At 34.9% G+C, this 19,880-nt stretch overlaps 1 protein-coding gene across 2 annotated transcripts in view; it reads left to right on the top strand.

Annotated features, from left to right (window-relative positions):
* The window catches only part of Mthl1 (adhesion G-protein coupled receptor methuselah-like 1), a 142,408-nt gene that overhangs the window by 37,467 nt on the left and 85,061 nt on the right, over positions 1–19,880 (top strand). For both annotated transcript variants that reach the window (XM_072888995.1, XM_072888994.1), the window contains exon 4: positions 18,660–18,738. In XM_072888995.1, the coding sequence (XP_072745096.1) occupies positions 18,660–18,738 (79 nt within the window). The remainder of the gene's footprint in view (positions 1–18,659; positions 18,739–19,880) is intronic.

Raw genomic sequence — 19,880 nt, 5'->3', positions numbered from 1 at the left:
GTCAGTATGCCAAGGTGCATTGATGCGCTTTTCGACAATCCACAGTTGTAGCGTGTTGCACCTGCGTCGGCGGAGAACATGACAGCTCGCGGCGACGTATAATCGATAGCCCGGTCGCGTCGATGATTTCGATTACAGGCTTGGCTAATGACTTTCAGGCTTGAACGAATTAACTGCACTTCGCGAGATCGACATGAGCATGTCGTCGTCGTGCGTCTGTTCCGAACATTCGTGCGATCCGATATTGCGAGAACACGCGAGACTGACTGCTTCTCTCAGATACACGCATCAAAAATTATCGTCAATGCGTCGTGTAACTCTCTCGCGATGAAATACGTGCACAATTTTATGAATAATTAATTAAAACGTATATATATGTAGATAAGTAGTCGTAACACATGTGTCAAATATCTTACATGATTTTTTAGGAATTTTTATTATTACAGACTATTATATAATTGTATTTTTAAACACACGATTATTGATATTACTGTATTAAATAAAACATTATATAAAATATTTAATATTTCAGAAAAATAAACAATAATTTATTTATTATTATAATATAAATTTATATATATTATGAAAGGGGTTTATTTTATTATATAAATAAAAAATATGTAATTTGTTAAAATTAAATCATAGTAATATTTCGATGAAATGTTTTTACATATCTAAAAAGTTTGTTAATAATAGAATATTAATGTCATGCAGCCAATCTTTTTCCTGTAGCCGTCAAAGGCTTTTTCACTATGAAACGATGAAGCTCGGCCAATGGAAAGTGCAATTCCTACTGACCTATGAGTTTCACATGCATCCCTAATGAAGCCTTTTCACCATCGAATAATATTAGCATTGATAGAATGGAAAACGAGTAAATATTTGGCTTAGAAAGTTAAGGCAAATGTTGTGGTAAAATTACAATATCAAAGAATTACTTAAACCTGCGTAACATAATTTATTAGTTTTCTCAATCATTTACATACGCAACGTTTAATTCGTACGAGTATTTAGCAATATTCGATATTTGTTTATGATTCTTGTTAATATAAAAGATAAGTTTAAAAAACTTTTAAACACTTTTCAGTTTGAAAAAAAAAATATCATTTAAATACTTTGCGCGACTACCACAAATCACACGATGCAAATCTGTGCGAAATAATGTTTCTCTTTACGCGCAAAATTATTGCATCAAAACTTCATTGCCCATTCGCCTTTCGTCATTTTCACTGGGGAACCGACGTTTTTCTCAATATCCAATACAAGGCGAAATAATAAAATGTGTCGCACAGTGGAATGCGGCCGTACGTGCGTGCGTGCGTGCGTGCGCGAAGTGCGCATCTGGTAGGAAGTCGAACGATCTCCGAAATTGAATCAAACCAAAGCGGAAATTGCGTAATCGCGCGAGTCCTCTCCCTATGGGGGAGAGAGAGAGAGAGAGAGAGAGAGAGAGAGAGAGAGAGAGAGAGAGCCTACTCTGGGACGTTTCTGCGGGCGGGCGCACACACATCGGGTGCCAACGAAAAGCATCATCGGGGGAATTTCCCGCGTCCCTCGTTCATCATCCTCCATCTCCCTCCTTCCATCCCCCCCACCCCTCTCCTCTGTTTTTCTCTCTCTCTCTTCTCTTCGCTTCCAGTCGACCACCGATCGGCCATCCAGCCGGATGGAAGCAGGGGTTTCGGTTTGCATTCGGAGCATGTCCGCTGACCGAACGCGTCTCGCATTCTATCTATAATTCCGAAATAACGCACTCTCTCGGCCAAAGCGTTGTTCCGGAACGACTCCTGCCGTCCGCGCGGATGCATCGGACTTTAATCGTCCGCGCGATTATTACTTTTTCCACTAGTCAAGTTTTCAGTCTCTCTCTCTCTCTCTCTCTCTCTCTCTCTCTCTCTCTCTCTCTCTCTCTCACGCGATACAGTTCGCAGGGGATTGCACTTTCCGCATCCGCGAAGCCGGGAAATTTCGAATTGGCTTTCCTGTTCTCTTTGTTATTTCATATCCTGTTATGTTAAGAGATAAATTCATAATATAATACATATAACACTGTAGTTAAATTAATTTGTGTGAGTATTCAATCATAAAATATTATTGAAATATTGACTATAAAGAACGCAATTTTCTTAACAACGTTCCTATATATTATACATATGTTGAGCATACATAATATACTTATGTATATATTTATGCTGACTTGTTTTAATAGGAGAAAAGGAATATAGAATAGAGAAAAGAAAGGATATATAGAAAAACGTTTCTAGGATTTGTTCGTACGTTATTCGTTCCGGGAATTAGCTCGACGCAAGGATAAGCAATATAAACATGCTTTTCTTGTTGGAAAGAAAGCATGCGAAGCGTTATATTTTATTATTTGAGACAAAACACGGGGAACGGAGATTCGTCGAACGGTTCCCGGAATTAAATAGGAGCGGGGAAGGGGGAGACGCAAGCTCACGCTATACAAAATATTCGTGTCTGTCTAGATCAGTTGACAATCGGTCGCACGCGTGTTCCCGAGAGATATTCCGATTTTCTACAAAAAACTAATTGCAATGTATTACCTCTCGACCGATTCCGTGATATGAAAATCGTGATCGAAATATCGTCGTGTCACGAATTTCGACAAGAAACTTGACAAGCAGTTGAAATTTGTTCTCGTGATTTCTTCTTTAGTTGCAAAATGTTACGCTGCGAATATACAAAAGACTGAAATATAGAATAAAATTCTATTGCTAAAATTGAGTACTTTTGATTACGTCGTAATTATAGATAATTTCAATTTAATAGAATTAATATTTGATCGCGGATGATGGATGGACGCAATTGCGAGCGCGTTTAATTAATTAGTTGTTTATCGAGATTTTGCGATAAAAGCCGGGACTATTGACATGCCAACTCCGAATAAAGTCATGTCTTCGCTAGTCGGCGAATAGTTGAATTTCCGAAACTGTTGTGCATACAAAGTAAGTCGAACGATCATCGTGAATATTACGTTCAGTCTCTCGAGGATGATAGTGATCTTTATTCAATCTATACGTGAATCGCGATAACACTCGCTCTTCTGGCTTTAAGTGCAAAGTACAGAGTAAATATACAGAATGCGCCCCTTTAATATAATCGTGCGTCTTTGCTAGTCACCGATTGCCCACCATAACACGTACACGGTTTTAGGGATATCAAGAAAAAAAATATCGGGCGATTTTTGCGATCACAGATTGAGAGATAAGAATCTCGCGAATAGTAGTCGATATTTAATCGTACATGAATAACAGAGACCTCGTCGAAAAAGATTTACTCAGGTATATCGCAAAAACTCCCTCGATTACGATCGCGCATGGAAAGTCACACGATAATATTACACTTTCGAAACATATTTATTATTTTTTTACACGGATTTGCGTAATTTCTTTCGACGTAAAAAGGACGTGGAAAATATACCGACGATTTTTTCGAATTATTCTGAAAACCCTTAGTAATATTTTATATTTATCCACGCATTATTTATACTTCATCGATAAATAGTTGGAATAAACTATGATGGCCGTACGGAAAAGATGGCCATAGGCTGTAATTTTTTCAATAATCGCTACATAGTGCGTTTTTTTCAGTCGTTATCAAAGATAATCGATATTTACAATAGTTTATGTGCATACATTATTCGAAATAACGATATTGTGAATCTTATACCATATATTTACTTTTTATTACCTGCAAAGTTTTTCATTTGTCCACTAAAAACTGTTATAACGTCGAATAAATTACAATTAGGCTATCGTAATCGACGTTAGACATATTATAAAGATATGTAAATTGTTATACGACTTATAATTTTTATTTTCGTTTTCACTATTTTTTTATAAATATTATGGCCATCTTTTCCTTAAAAATTGGGTAAGATGGCCAATGCTTATGTTGTACTATTTTGATAATATAAAATTTCTATGAAATATTTTCCTTTTAATTTCGATAATATTACGTAATTTAAGCTTCAGTGAAGATATAATATGCCAAACGCTATTAAAAAATAACAAAAATAAAAGTATGTTTTTTGCATTTTAAAAAACTATGGCCATCTTGCCCGAGTTTACCCTATTAATTACTCCTACATTAGGGACAGAAAAAACATTACATAATATTTGTTCAATAAGATACATGTATCTGCATTTATCCTTTTGCGATAGTTAATAGAGAAAAGAACGTAAATATTTTATATAGTACGTAGTACGTCTTTTCTGAAATTAACTCAACGCGATATAAAATCTTTAGTCGAAAAGCAACGCGAAGCGGTTCTTGGAAAAAAAGCGCGCGAACTCGTTGGACGATTCCTGAATTTAGCGGAGAGGGAGGGGAGGGGGGGGGGACGCGACGACGAGGCTCGCGTCTGTCGCGACCGGTGACCGATCGTGACTCGTAACTAGTTGAATTTCGAGCGTGTCGAGTGAAGTATCGGACAATTTTTGTGATTGAGAGGTTAAATCCTTTGGCGAACGATAGTGATCAATATATTTAACCGGTGCGTGAATGCGCGGTTAGTTTCATGTTTCATTGAGCGTATCTCTCTTGGACGAACGTCTTTCTCGCCGCGTGTATCTCACGCACATTTTTGTGCGTCCGTTAATCATCGAACGATAATCGTCGCTGGTGTATTTTTGCGTCGAATGGCAGTCGTGTTTACGTGAATTTTACGGGAGTGGCGAGAAAAAATGTCGGGCGAAAATATAATTTTCTTCAACATAAACTACGAGTAATAGAAGTTAGATCAATCTCGATTGATTCGGTGACATGTGGATCATCGATCATCGTTAATTGAGGCTTTAAACAGAAAGATGGATGAATCGGATGATGAGAAGGAAATAGCACAACTAGTGAGTTATAATTATCATATAATCATAATTAATTAAAGTTTTTATTTTACTCTATATGACGAATTGTAATAATTTCATTTTTTATATTATATACTGAATTATAGATATATTGAAAAATTTTTATAATCTATTAAAATATTTTTTTTTGTAATTTAATAAAAATATATTTTTTAATTGTTATAAAAATATTAGTAATTAATAATATTATAAATTTCTATAAGTATTTTACACTGAAAAAAATAATGTTGAATCAACATCATCGTAGTTCAAATTTACTTACTGAAATTAATACGCCACGTATTGATTTGATTACTAATGTTGTTAAATTAATAAAATAAATTGCAACTGCGATAATATTGATGATTCAACATTATTTTTCTTTCAATGTACAAATATTAGTAATATGATTAAAAAAAATTATTTTAAAAATTTGCACAAAAAATGAAATGTATATTTTCTATACATATTTTTTTCCGCAATTTTTATATTACGTTATTTACATAATCATGATTAATGTAACTATTAACATATGACATTATTACAAAAAAAAAAAAAAAAAAAAAAAAAAGGAAATAGAATAGAAAGAATTAATATATATAATTATTAAGTTGAGTTAATTGTTGCCAATCTAATCAAATCGTAATAAATATTAATTGATCGCCGACATTCGGAGAATGTCGTAAATCGCTAAGGGCGTATAGTGTAAATTGAGGATGTTACTAGACATTGCTTTGATTTTATGAACATTACTTTAATAATTACTTTACAAATTAATTATTATTTTTAAAAAGTTGCTTTATTTTTGGAACTATTTGTGCGAGATGCACATAAAAACATAGACTTTTCTTGTGTCTTTTTTTTTTTTTTTTTTTAATATTACTAATGAGCATTATGTAAAAAGTGGTATAAAAAGTAGACATTGTAAAATAGTATAATAATTGAGCATTAACGTAGACAATTGTGCATCAACGACTTATCCTTCAGTCATCTAAAGTGTCTTTCTGTCGGAGTGAGTGTCTAATTTATCCATGGAGGGATCTTAATCCCTTGCTCAAGGCATTCTTCCGGAACAACTCCGGAACGTTGTTTGATGTAGATAGTTACCGTGGTAACTAAATTAAGAGATTTCTTAGTTAAAGTGTCATCGTTGGATATACGCCATGATCCTCGTAAGAGTTTTCCACTTATGTCACTTAAGTGAAAACATTGTAGAAAGGTTATTGACATCATTTACCTACAGCTTGACAAATAAAATTTTGTTTACACGTTAACTCATTCACACGATTGCAACAGAATATTCTCAAATTTTGCTTCCCCGCGTTTACTAATTTACCAATTTCACAAAAGCATTAAGACACAGATATGTTATACAAGTTTTTTAATACATTTATAAATCTAGCACTTGAAACTTAAGAAGCTCTTTGTTTTTCCTTTTTATGAATGAAAACATTACAAAATATATGTAATAAAAAAATTTATTTTATAGAAAGAATTTTATAAATCTTATAAAGATAAAAATCTAGCACTTGAAACTTAAGAGGCTCTGTGTTTTTTCTTTGTATGAATGAAAAACATTAGAAAATATATGCAATAAAAGAAATGATTTTAGAGAAAGTTGTATTAAAATTTGGAAAATATTCTCTTTACTTGGAACAAAATTACCTAAAAAATCAGGGAATTTTCAGGGAATTTTTACAAGATTTAAGTAGACACTCTGACACGTGTCGCGATCTCAGTCAGCATAAACTTGACAAACGTTACAATAGTACGCTTGTATAAAAACTGCCAAGCGCCACTCACGAGCGATCAAGATAGACACCGCCTCGGCAATCTTTCATTCATTTTATTATACGACACGTATGATTTACAAACCGTAACACGCCTATTCGGACAACTAGCTATTATGTAGCACCAGACTCGGGCTTACTCTCCAGAGTGTACGATATAATCTCCGAAATCCGGCCGGCGCGGCTCGCCGCCGTTTCCTCGTTCGCTCGAAATTCCGGACGAGATTTTTTACGAGACGAGGAGAGACAGACAGACAGACAGAGAGAGAGAGAGAGAGAGAGGAGAGAGAGAGAACGCAGAACTCGCCGGTTAATAGCCCCGGTATATATGCGTGTACGAGCGAGCAACATCGGAAAGCGGCTTAACCCTTGAGGACCCTCGACTTGGAGCGATCGACCGCCAACTCGACGCATGTACACGCACGACGACGACGCGTATATATCGAAGGGGGGCAGCAGGGACGGGGAGGGGTCCGATAGTGGCACTCGTACACATATCTCTGGAAAGCCGCTGGAATTCGTATGCCAGACAGTCGACGTACATTATTATATATCTCGCGCACTGGGTGCCATCCTGAAAATTCAAACTTCGGGCCGGCCGATGCCTTTCTGGCGTCGCGCCAGAATGACACGATCCCGGGTCCCGGGATCCTCGGCGGTTACACGTTACACAGTTGCGTAATTTTGCGCGCGAGAGTTCCTCTTGATATACATATATATTCTTGGCCGTTTTTCCTTTCGCTCGCGTGCTCTTTTTCCTCCCGTTTCTGGCGGAATCCTCGCGCATCTTTATTCACTCGAAATGTTCTTACTCTTGCCGGTCGTTTCCAGAGTTGGCGACGAGTTCCTCGCGACTGACTTATCGCCCTATTGTACAACTTCTCCGTGTAGTTATTCTTAGCTAGATGTAGAAAAACACGCGGCGTTTACTCCCGTATGTCTATTGATACTCCGATGAAACCATTGAACACTCGTCACGCATATTTATACTTATCACGCGTTATTTACAGTTACGTAAATACAACATGACGTTTTCTTACTAGTCGAGAAAAAATGTAGAAAAAGTTAATATATTTTAACTACAATTTATGAAATAATGTAAAAGATTTTTTATGCTGGCTCTTTATCAAGATATTTTATTGAGCAACTCACAGATGTTTTTTACAAAATTTCGGGAAGATAAAATATAATAATTAGAAAAATGTGCGTGTTGAATTGATAAATAAAATATAATAAAGATAAATATGTCAAAGAGGTAAGATATTTTCAATGCTCAATCATTATTATAATATTTTTCTGAAATTGAAATATTTTAAATTAAAGTATAAAGTATCTCGCGCGTTCGCGATAATATAACATAATAAAAAATAAAATATTATCGTGAAATATCTTCTCTCCAGCAATATACAGATTTAATCTTTTTACCGCGATTTTTTTTAACGTATACAGTAAAGTATGATATGCATATAATATGTACTTATTAAAATCCCTTCTCCTCTTCTTCTTAATTTTCTCGTTATATCCCGCGAAAATCCCGAGTAATGCTTCGCAAGTTTCGTCCCTAAGCGCGGCAAGTTTTCGATATGAATTTTTTAGGGTTCTCGCTAATTGACGTCTCGGGAGTCACCGTCGTTTGTTCGGCCTTCTTTTTCCGCAACAACGGGTCGCGTCGACGGGAACGTCCGTTAATTCCCCGCGGCTCGCCCCGAGGAACGCCGACGCCGGTGACGACGCCTCCTCGCTCGTCGCAATCTCGCGCGAGGGAAAAAAAGGAGGAGTATCGAAATTCTCGCTGTCCTGAAAATTAATTACGGTATGTCGGGCGAGGGTGGGAAGGGATATTTCCCAGGTAATTCGTCACGCGGCCGGTTAGCGAGGGGTTGAGGCTCGGTCGGCGCGAGTCGGGCTACTCCAGTTTGCCAGCCAACTCCGTCGACGTCATTCGCTAGCAATTTCAGTAACACTCGAGACACATTGTGGGCCCTCGTGTAGTACGCGATGCTCTGACGAGACTCCGTATAAGTGGAGGTGCCTGGAGTGGCACAACCATGAGTTTCTCTCCCTCTCTCTTCATCGTTCATTCGATTTGTACTCGCGTCCGTTTTCTCTCGTTTTCCTCACCGCTTCGCTTTCCACGCTCTGATTGGCCTTCGCTCGTTACATCTAAATATAACAGAATTTTGCCCGTTCGATTCGCCGCCGATTGTGTGAGCGGCAACAACGTCGCGGAAACGGAAACGACGACAAAGACGAAGAGTTTCGGGGAAACGAGCGGAAAGTTACAGATACAGAGGGATTGCCCAGCGAGGGTGGCCACGAAAGAAGCGCGGATAAAGAGAATCTTGAAAATAAGTACCACTCGGAGACAAAGTACCCCAGTGATAAACTCCCCCCATTTTTAGCGACTAATCCGCTAATCTGTAGAGTGGTTTATTTAAAGCGTAACGGTCCCTTTTTGAATAAAGAACAAGAATTATATATTTTCCTTATCGTAAATTTAACACGCATAAAAGGATATTAATTTTGATGAAAAATAATCGAAAATTGTTTTTTTAACGTAAAGGCTCACGAAAAATCCAACTAGAATAAAAATATAATTTTAATTTTTAACAAATATAGGTATTATTTTTAATTGTAAAATTCTCATTTCGTTGAAACTCAAAATACATCGCGCTATTTGACCACCCGTTATTTTCATTATGTCGTAAAAGTCTTCTCCACGATATTGCGCAGGTCGGAAGGATCCGGGCGGAAATAAAAATATCTATTTTACTGTCGGCGACTGTGCTGGCCGCCGAGTATTGTGTCGCAGATTTATAACGAGCAGCCTTAATATACATGCGTATTTCACGGAAGTAACATGAAAGGACAGTCGAGATATATTTAAACGCAACTACACGGCAGCTGATTCACCACGGGATTTCATTAGCTCTGCACAAGCCTCGTACGAATCGGCACACAGAGTCGAGAATGTCCGGAAAATGGGCCGAATAATGGAAATCTCAATTTGGTTAATGAGTTTCGTACAACACATGACGATAATAATACGATTATTATAATTGCATTTCAAAAAAGCTTAACTTCTGTCAATAGAGAAAGTCCTACACCATAATATATCGTGTATAATAAAGGAAAATTCGAGAGATTAATAATAACGTATTTTATCAGAATACAATATAATTCATGCGTTATTTTTCACTCGAGTCAACACACACACACACACACACACACACACACACACACACACGGATACGTGGATACATTAACCAAAGCTCAAAGAGAGAGTCAACTGTCGACGGGAACCAAAATTACCCGACATTTGCATATCTCCATCTCGCGAGCGACGATTGACTAACAATACAGCATGGCTGACGGACCGGAAGAGCACAACCCATCGCCACCTTTATTGTTCGAATTATCTTCGCGGTTGTCGTAACGCAGGCATTGCTTACGAACGAAAACAAACACTGTTCTCCTTGTAAATTAGGGCGGATCGAGGTGTGCAAATGCGACGATGTATACATATAACTACCGTTTGTTTTCTTTGCAACTTGCATAGAATACGGACTATTATTTCGCACGTGCGCTAAAACGCATTCCTTGAGGCGATGCGATGCAACGACTTGCATTGCGTTGCGTTTCGCTGCTTTCAGAAATAACAACTACTTTGTTATCCGTTAGATTCTTCGCGTATAGAAAGATGGAATGGGCCGATTAAATCTTGATCATTAGTGAATGTTGCGCCACCCGCGCAACGAATAATGTGCAATTCACTAGTTTCGAAGGATCGCTTTTCGCGTCGAGATAATTTGTTAAATATATTTTATAAAAGAATATATAGAGAGAACAAAAAATTACGCCATACCTGTCAAGCGTATTAAGTGCTATTGTATTTTAACTTGAGTTTTTTTATCATTTACCTTGTAATATTAAATTCATTTCATTTTTTAATTAATAAATGTAGATTATATTATCACATTATGAATTGTAATTGACTTAAAAAAAACACGCAATATTATTATCTCTTACATATTACGTGTCTTTTAAAATATTTATATGCATTAACTGTATTATATGTATATACGTGATATTACTTATACAAATTAATATATATCATCACTATTTTGATAAATCACGCAGATATGTTATTTTTCTGCGCCCTACTTACATCTCGTCGCGAATGTCATATGCTATCTCATGTAAAATTGTAATCGCAATTATGCGTGCTCTTTTTTTCCCAACATTTATAACCGAGCCGTTCTAGCGACTGGCAAATAGTCACGTTCGCACTCACTGCGCCGGGATTTATGCCAGCCATGCATTTCCGCATCCAACGTACGCGATACGTCAGTTTTATTGCGTGCTTGATTAAATCGGTTTACGTATGGACGCTGCATTTAGCGACGATCCACGATCGCGTGATATTTTGAAACGATAGTCGTTCCGTCGATCGCAGTTTTATACGGTGTCGTATCGTGCGTCAGGTGGGGTCGCAGTTGGATCGATGATAATTATTAATGTTGTAACGAATCGCACCGATATCGCGCGTCCATAGATCACTGCACTCACACTGTATACGTTCCAAATTTCCCCTCTTGTCTCTTCCCTTCTTCCCTCGTTTTGCTCTCGCATTTCGTTTGCCGACCCCAGCTCTCGATGATTATTTATCGGGCTCTCATCTCTCTGTCATCGCCGATTTCTGATACCGCAATCCAACGAAAAATCTTTCTTCGTTTCAACATAATAATCGAGTGTTTCAAATCAAAAGGAATATCTCCAGAGACGTCAAAAATATTAAAAATATGATACAAAATATTATAGTTTCTATAGGTTTAAAAAATTTAGTAGAATTACAGTAGAATTCACAATACCAATTATATTTTTAAATATAATGATACATCGTCAGAGAGATGCAGGCCTTTAATAATTTAATTATTTTTAACGTAACGTCTGGTCTTGTGCTCTATTGGAATTTATTAATATAGAAATGAGATATTATTTTTAAAGTTTTTCTAGTATTTCTTTTGTTTAAAATTTAATGAGCAAATTCTTTTTCATTTATATGGTGTTTGATGATTAACGTTGTAATGTATTGCCTAACGAGATCAAATATCGCATAAAGCATAAAACTCTGCATGTTTTAAATTAATCTTCTTGTTCCTTTTTCGTTTGTTCTCTCTTGTTTCCCATTCTCTCTCATTCTCCATTACTATTTATCAGCCTCTCATCTGTCGTCGCCCGCCGTTTTCTGATCCGACAGTCGGACGCATAATTCCTCTTCGTTCTGAAATGGTTTTCGGCGCAAAACGACGTTACCCTCCATCCCTATCGGCGTTATTTCTGAATTATCAGCATTACATTTCGCTTTGACAAAACTATTCGTCGGCGCCGCATAAATCACAAGACGCGTATTCTTTTCCGCAAAATGAATTACTTGTGAGATATTCTTCTCACAAATCATAATTGCAATCAATAAATAACGCAATTGTCATCGATTTGACAGAATTATTGTTTTTTTTTTGTGTGTGCGTTTAATTTTATGATATACATTTTTTTATCTACTTTAACGTAAATCATAAAACTTGAGATAATTTTATTTTAAATAAAACAAAAATGTGCTTTAACAAATAGAATATTTATCGTCAAATCAATCGAGAAATAATACTCACGATATTATCTTTTTTTGCGGTGAGATATTATACACTTTGCGGATAGCTTTATCTCTGACTCGTTTCATTGCGACTGTATGTGTAGTTTAATTACGAGATATTTTTGCGAACAAATGAAAATGTGCGAACTTCTCGCAGAGTTCTCTCGTTGATCGATCGCTCGTCCCTCGAGATTGTCGTCAACTTTTGTCATTCATTAAGCGCATGTAATATGTTGCACGCGTTTTCCTAAGAAGGGTCGACTCTCTGCTCGATACGCGCCGAGTCTAATTCTAACCCCCTATGTTAAATCAAGACGGTGTAATGAAGCCACTGCGATCCAATTATGATGAGCGACGTTGCCGTTTCGTGTTTAACTTAAATGAACGATTCTAAGGCCGCGTGATACCGGCACATTAACGCCACTTTCTCTCTTTGCATGGCGTTGATTTAAAATAGAGGAAGCCTTCTTTATACAAACTTATTGCGTGAGGATCTCTCAAGCGAATCATCTGTTTGTACGATGGTCTTCATCGCCTTGTTTCTTGTACTTGCGTTTTATTAGATAAAAACAATATAAAATGTAAAATGAAAATTTTAATACATATATATTATATGTATATTTGAAATATTAATATTATCGAGTCGGCATAAATTTTTGAATAATATGTCGCTAATTATATAATTTGGAATATAAAAAATTTGTTACTTATTGGTCATTATTAAAATTTATACTAGAAAATTAAACATCTCTAAGAATATATGTCCATTAATAAAAATAAATGTCAATATAATGCAAAGGGTTCGCGCACATCGATATTTAATTATAAACGGACTTGAAAATTAAAATAAATATGCGTTTGCTCTTTCATATTACGTTACAATTGACAAAGAGCGTACAGCAATAACGTTAGCACGCACGTGCCCAATAAGGGTGTCATCCCTCAGGGCAATTAGATGTACTCTCCGGGAAAGAAAAAGATAAACGGTGGGTCAGCCCGCGCAATCTAATTCCGACCCTATGCAAATCGGGGCGCCCTTAACTGGCTGATGTTTCAACCCTTGACACTCACCCCTAGTAGGCGCCATAGGCTCGTACACGTTATACGCCGCAGTACTATTTCCTTCGATTCTGTTCAACGTGCCTTAAATTAACCCAAGCTGCTTCTCGTACATTTGTCTCCCCTCTATAACAGCTCTCTGTTTTGCTACGCGTCCCGCACTTAAGAAGCATCTTAACGAAAGGTCTTGTATCATAAAGCTTACAAGTTAAAAAATAAGTCTGTATAATTGAAACATTGAACAAATCTTACTCTTTCCTTTTTCTTTCTCAGTCAATAATAATTTAAAGTATGTATACATTTACTTATTTTAAACAAATTAGGCTAGTAATAATTTAATGATTAATTAACTTCATTAATTTACTTTATGATTAATTAATTGATATGACCAATATAATTATATAACTGTGTTGTTGACTGATTTGTTGTCGTGAATCGTTATTTAATTTTATACTTCTATATAATGTGACACGTATATTTTTCTGTCTAGTAAGAGAATGTAACAGTATACTTGGTTTTCAGACATAACTTCTCTAGACTTAGCTCTAGACGTTGTATTTCTCTATGAAAATAATACGCTCGCGACATACGACACAAAGAATATTTTTCCGGAAACGAATATCTTTCTATTTCATCTCGACATATTCCTCGGTGCAACTGCTAACACAAAATCGTCTTTTTATCTGGCCATCTCCTGGTACCTCTGCGCATCGCTGTTTTCGACTCATATAAATCATGATGAATGAGAAAACAAGCAGCGCGCGCGTCGTACTTGAAAACATCCCCTACGCGATATTCCCATCTCTTCCTTTCTTTCCTCGCTCACCCTCTCTCTCCCTCTCTTCCTCTTTCGCTCGACTCCCAGCACTAATTCCAACAAAAGGACCTCTTCCGCACATGGCTGATTCTACGTGGCGTGGAAAATGGAAAACACACCGCGCAAACACGATCCGCCCCGGCCGTCCGAAACACGTTGCCGGGTGGATTTTGCCGATGAAGGGTGGTGGTCGCCAGTGGAGTGAGACAACGAAACGCTTCTCGCCCCATCCTGCCTGCGAGCTTTTCTGCCCAAGTTGCGTCGACAAGGGTGGAGGGTGGATAATAGTGTGGCAATTCACGGATGGATGTCGCTCGAGTTATAATTGCAACGAGCCATAATTAGTTTTCGAAATTTAATTATTTCCATGTTACACGATAAATGCCGCCGGCTACTGTCCCGCATGATAAAATCCTCTTGGCGAAGAATTATTTGACGATTTCATCGCCGAGTAACGTACGCGTTAATCTAATCTCGGGTGACTTCTCGGACGTTGAACTGGAGTGTCCTGTAATTGCGAATCGTTAGTCTATGTCTTGCAAATGGACATTGCATTTTACTTACACCCGCAAAGTGATATCTAAACACAATTCTTTAGGATTTAACTAAATACAAGTTTATCGTCTTCCACGAATATCAATATATATGTTTTGTTAATTGATTTCTCTCGGTATAATAAAATTGTCGCTTTTTTTCCAAATATACAATATTGTGCGTAAGTTTATTGAACGGCTTATTAAATATGTATTTATAATTTATATATATTTTTATAATAGGGTAAACTAGAATATGATGGCCATAGGCTGTAATTTTTCCAATAATCGCTACATAATGCGCTTTTTTAGTCATTATCAAAGATAATCGATATTTACAGTAGTTTATGTGAATACATTGTTCGAAATAACGATATTGTTAATCTTATGTCATATTTTTACTTTTGACTAGCTGCAAAGTTTTTCATTTCTTCACTAAAACCTATTATAACGTCGAATAAATTACAATTAAGCTATCGTAATCAACGTTAGACGTATTATAAAGATATGTAAATTGTTATACGACCTATAATTTTTATTTTCGTTTTCACTATTTTTTTATAAATATTATGGCCATCTTTTCCTTAAAAGTTGGATAAGATGGCCAATGCTTATGTTATACTATTTTGATAATATAAAATTTCTATGAAATATTTTCCTTTTAATTTCGATAATATTACGTAATTTAAGCTTCATTGAAGATAATACGCCAAACGCTATTAAAAAATAACAAAAATAAAAGTATGATTTTGCATTTTAAAAAACTATGGCCATCTTACTCGAGTTTACCCTATTTAAAAATATAATTATATAAAATTATAAAAAAAATTAAATTGATTTTTTAGATATATTTTTTACTCTATTAATTGTTTACGTTAAGCATTCGGTGCATAAGTTTTTCACTCGCGTAAATATTCAACTCGTGAAATCTAACTGTCGCGGCATCATAAATCGCCGGGACAAATCCCATTGATCAATCTTTAAATTCGCAATTCTGCAGTTTGTACCGCTCGAAGGCTGCTCTCTCCATTAGCGATATGAAATTTTTCGTTATGCACATGGTGTTCCGGCGTCGATGTGCAAAGTTAAAAGTAAAAGTTAATTGAACGCGCGGCACGCGCGGCCCGACATGTTTATACTACGATTTATCTCTCCCTCAGCAGCGTTTTTGCCATTTCCGTTAGAATAATTGCAACTGAATAGAGACTTGATTAAACTGACAGATAGGCGCGGTGGATTATTCATTGCAATTATTCATATTTTTATGCGAAAAGAGCTCTAATTGCACATTTATTCCGAGGTGCGAGCATAATTCATAGTGCATAACGGAGTGAATGCAAGGAAACTTTGTCGGTTACGGTAGTTCTTATTGCGTCATGCCTTCATCTATCCTTGAGTACGCACTATTACATCTTAATGTATGCGCGTTGCGAAATGGAAAATATTTAAAAAAATAATACTTTTAATTGATATTATTGCAAAACGTTATTGTTTTTATTTTTGCTTACACTATAATATATGCGTTTACAGTTAAATTGTGATTATTGAAATTAAATTCAAAAATTAGCGAAAAGCGGAGTTACGTAATTAATGACGTTAAGTACGTTTTTGCAGATGATATTAAAATTTCATTTTGAACAGCACTGATTGGAATAAAATATGTGGTCCAAGTGGAATAAAAAATATTTGTTCGCGTATGTACGTGTACTTACATATATTTTGGTATAACCAATTTCACATCGCGAATATTTTATGTTTCGTAAAATGTGTTGCTTGTATAATTAAATTTTAAAAATTAAACGTTTTTGATTGCTCGGTAATATAACGATCAGCGATTACAATATCAATTTTAATATCTATATCGATATTGATATATATATATATATATATATATATATATATATATATATATATATCAATATTGACATTAATATTTTCATTTTTGAAAATTGTTATATTACCGTAGCAATTGAAATGTTTAACTTTTAAAATTTAATTGTTGATATCGTTATGATTACGGCATAAATTCCACTTTACGTGCCGATGGCATAGATACGATGTTGCATATTTATATCCACGGTTATTAAAAATGAAGTATTTATTTGCGAAGAAAAATTTCACATGTTTTGAATACGCACCGAGCCTTGCGTTTTTATTGTCGCCATCATTATGCGTGTTTGTTGATTGCGTTTTTAAAAATTAATGCTATCGTTCTTCTCGGCAGCATGCATTCCGTGCTCACCGTTCCGCATTCTAAGAGCAACATGCATACACATGTACATACACGTACATGCGACGCTGTTAAAAATTTATCAATACGCAAGGCACGCAAATATTGAAACGATATTTCATCTCTCTTGCCGTTGGATCTTTACATCGTTACCATGATTCCGTGATTTAGCAAGCTGTTGCATTTTTATGATGCTTAACGTATATAACATAGCCTACATATGCGATCATACATGAATTAAAAGATAAAAATTAAAAGACTTATTATAAAAATTCAAGAAAAGAGAATAACAATTATTTATTATAAAGTAAGATTTTTTAAATTAATTTTTGTAAGTATTTTTAAAAACTTTAAAAAGTGAAAATAATTTTTCCTATAGAGAATAAATGTATGTATTTAATTTTTATCTGTTTCGATATTAATTTTATTATTATTATTATTTGTACGTTTTAAATATAATTTTGATTATATAGAAAATTTATACATACGTTGCATTTTTGTGATGCTTAACGTATATAACATAGTCTACATGTGCGATCATACATGAATTAAAAGATAAAAATTAAAAGATTATTATAAAAATTCAAGAAAAGAGAATAACAATTATTTATTATAAAGTAAGATTTTTTAAATTAGTTTTTGTATTTTAAAAAACTGTAAAAAGTCACAATAATTTTTACTATAGAGAATAATTGTATGTATTTAATTTTTATCTATTTCGATATTTATTTTATTATTTTATTATTATTTGTACGATTTAAATATAATTTTGATTATATAGAAAATGTATACATATGTTGCATTTTTGTGATAATTGTTGCTCTGCTACCTCTGTTTCGTCCTTCATAAATATAAATCGGATGACGTCTTTTCGTAATGAAATGTTGTTTCAATATACGCGACAAAGATTATCACCCCGCGTAATTTTCGTCTTCATTAGAAACAGACGCACGAATTCTAAAGATGAATGCGGGTAACATTCTTAAAAATTTATGAGCACCACCAATCGCACCCTCTTGGCGACTGTTCAAACGGATCCCTACAAAAGCTGTCTCCCTCCGAAATTTCGTTCCGCTCTTTGCTTGCGTGTCGCACCCTCGCAACTCACCCTCTTCTGTACTATGGTTTATGAATCTTTTAAGAATGCATAGAGGTATAGAAAACCGACGGCGCGGTCTTTATTCAACGAGCTCGTTACAAAATGTTTTGAATCTGTTAAGAGTTTGGATACATGATCAAAGATCGGTATTGATAGAATTTACCAGAGGCGTTGAAACAATGTTAAATTTTATTGAATATGTAAACGGATAAAATATTTTTAAGTGTAAAAAGAAATTTTGAATTTTAAACAAATGATCGTTAACTTTGATTCTTACATTTTTTTCTTATTCATTTATATTTGTATTTATCGGTCTAATAATTGAGATTGATTAAAAGTATAAAAAAAACAAATGCTCTTAAAGTATGCACATTATATCAGATATTAATATATTATACATATATCTATATATTATATTAGATATTTAAATAAATATATATATATATATATATATATATATATTTATTAATAATGATTATAAATTAATAAACAATAGTAATTAAAAATTTCGCAATTCCAACAGTTATATTTAATAAATTTTAACTAATGCATTAAAAAATTTAATTCAAACAATTTCAAAATTACCTATAATGAAATTTATCTTTTTATGTTTCAGCGATAATGGCACATTTCTTTTTCCTGGCTACTTTTTTCTGGTTGAATACAATGTGCTTCAACATCTGGTGGACATTTAGGTAAGTGAGATTTTCTATCAATTTTTAAAATAAATAATGCTTTTAAGTGTAAATGGAATTACATAGATATATATGTGTCACATAATTTGTGCGATTCCCTATATTTAATCAATCTTTATAAAATATAATTTTAAAAATTGTTAGGCAGATTATCGAAAGAATCTCCATGCTTTATATTTCGAATATTTGAGAGTTCGATGTATACTTTAGATGTTCATAACATTACGTTATTGTCCCCGGAAAGTTTCTGGAATTTGCGGAACGTCGTTGTCTCTCGCGACATTATCTATAAAAATATTAAAGAAAGAAAAAAAATATTTCTTGAGAAAGAAAGGAAAGGTAATAAGACGGACAACTCCATCGATTCTGTACATAATAAAATACCGGTGCAGGTCGTTGTCGCAAAAGTAGAGGTACTTATTGTTAGGTAACAATAAAATGTTGCAGTCAAACGTTGTGCAACATGAACAGTATTTTCGCGAAAGAATCTCGAAATATCTAAACGAAATATTACCGAACCGCAATCTCGAAAGAGAGAGAGAGAAATATTTACGTAAACAGATAGTCTGCGCTTTATCGATTCGGACCGGTTTAGCTTTAGAGCATACTGCTTTTATTTCTAGAATAATAAAATACCTAATTATCCCGACGAATATCGATGGCGCGAGATAATGGCGGAATAAACCTAATTAACGCGTCGCCTCGTTATATGGTCCGAAATAATTATACAATGCGGATAAATCGTCCGTACGCGAGCAAACGATCATAATAATTGCACTAAATTTCATGCAAGCTTTATTCATTTCTTGCCTGCGGCAATTGTAGCTAATTAAAGTTTATTTATCCAGGTATAATTATAAAAAGTACTAGAATTGCGCAAGAGAACGTATAAATCATAAATGCATTTGAATTCGCACTCACGGTCATGTCTCGTTTATGAAATCGCTCTGATTAAAGTATGCAGAATATAAACTTATTTTCAGAATTCATATAATGACATTTTTTGATCAATGATGCAGCATACACACTTCCGCGGTAATTATCTTTCCAGATGAAAACATCAAAGCATCAAATTTTACAGCCGACGAATTGTTGCGAATTACTTTTTCGAGCTGCGAATAATAATTTCCTTTACTTTATTC

This window comes from Anoplolepis gracilipes, chromosome 3 (assembly GCF_047496725.1).
Source record: "Anoplolepis gracilipes chromosome 3, ASM4749672v1, whole genome shotgun sequence".
Taxonomy (NCBI): domain Eukaryota; kingdom Metazoa; phylum Arthropoda; class Insecta; order Hymenoptera; family Formicidae; genus Anoplolepis; species Anoplolepis gracilipes.
The sequence above is the reverse complement of the archived record's forward strand: the minus strand, read 5'-3'. Positions and strand labels throughout refer to the sequence as shown.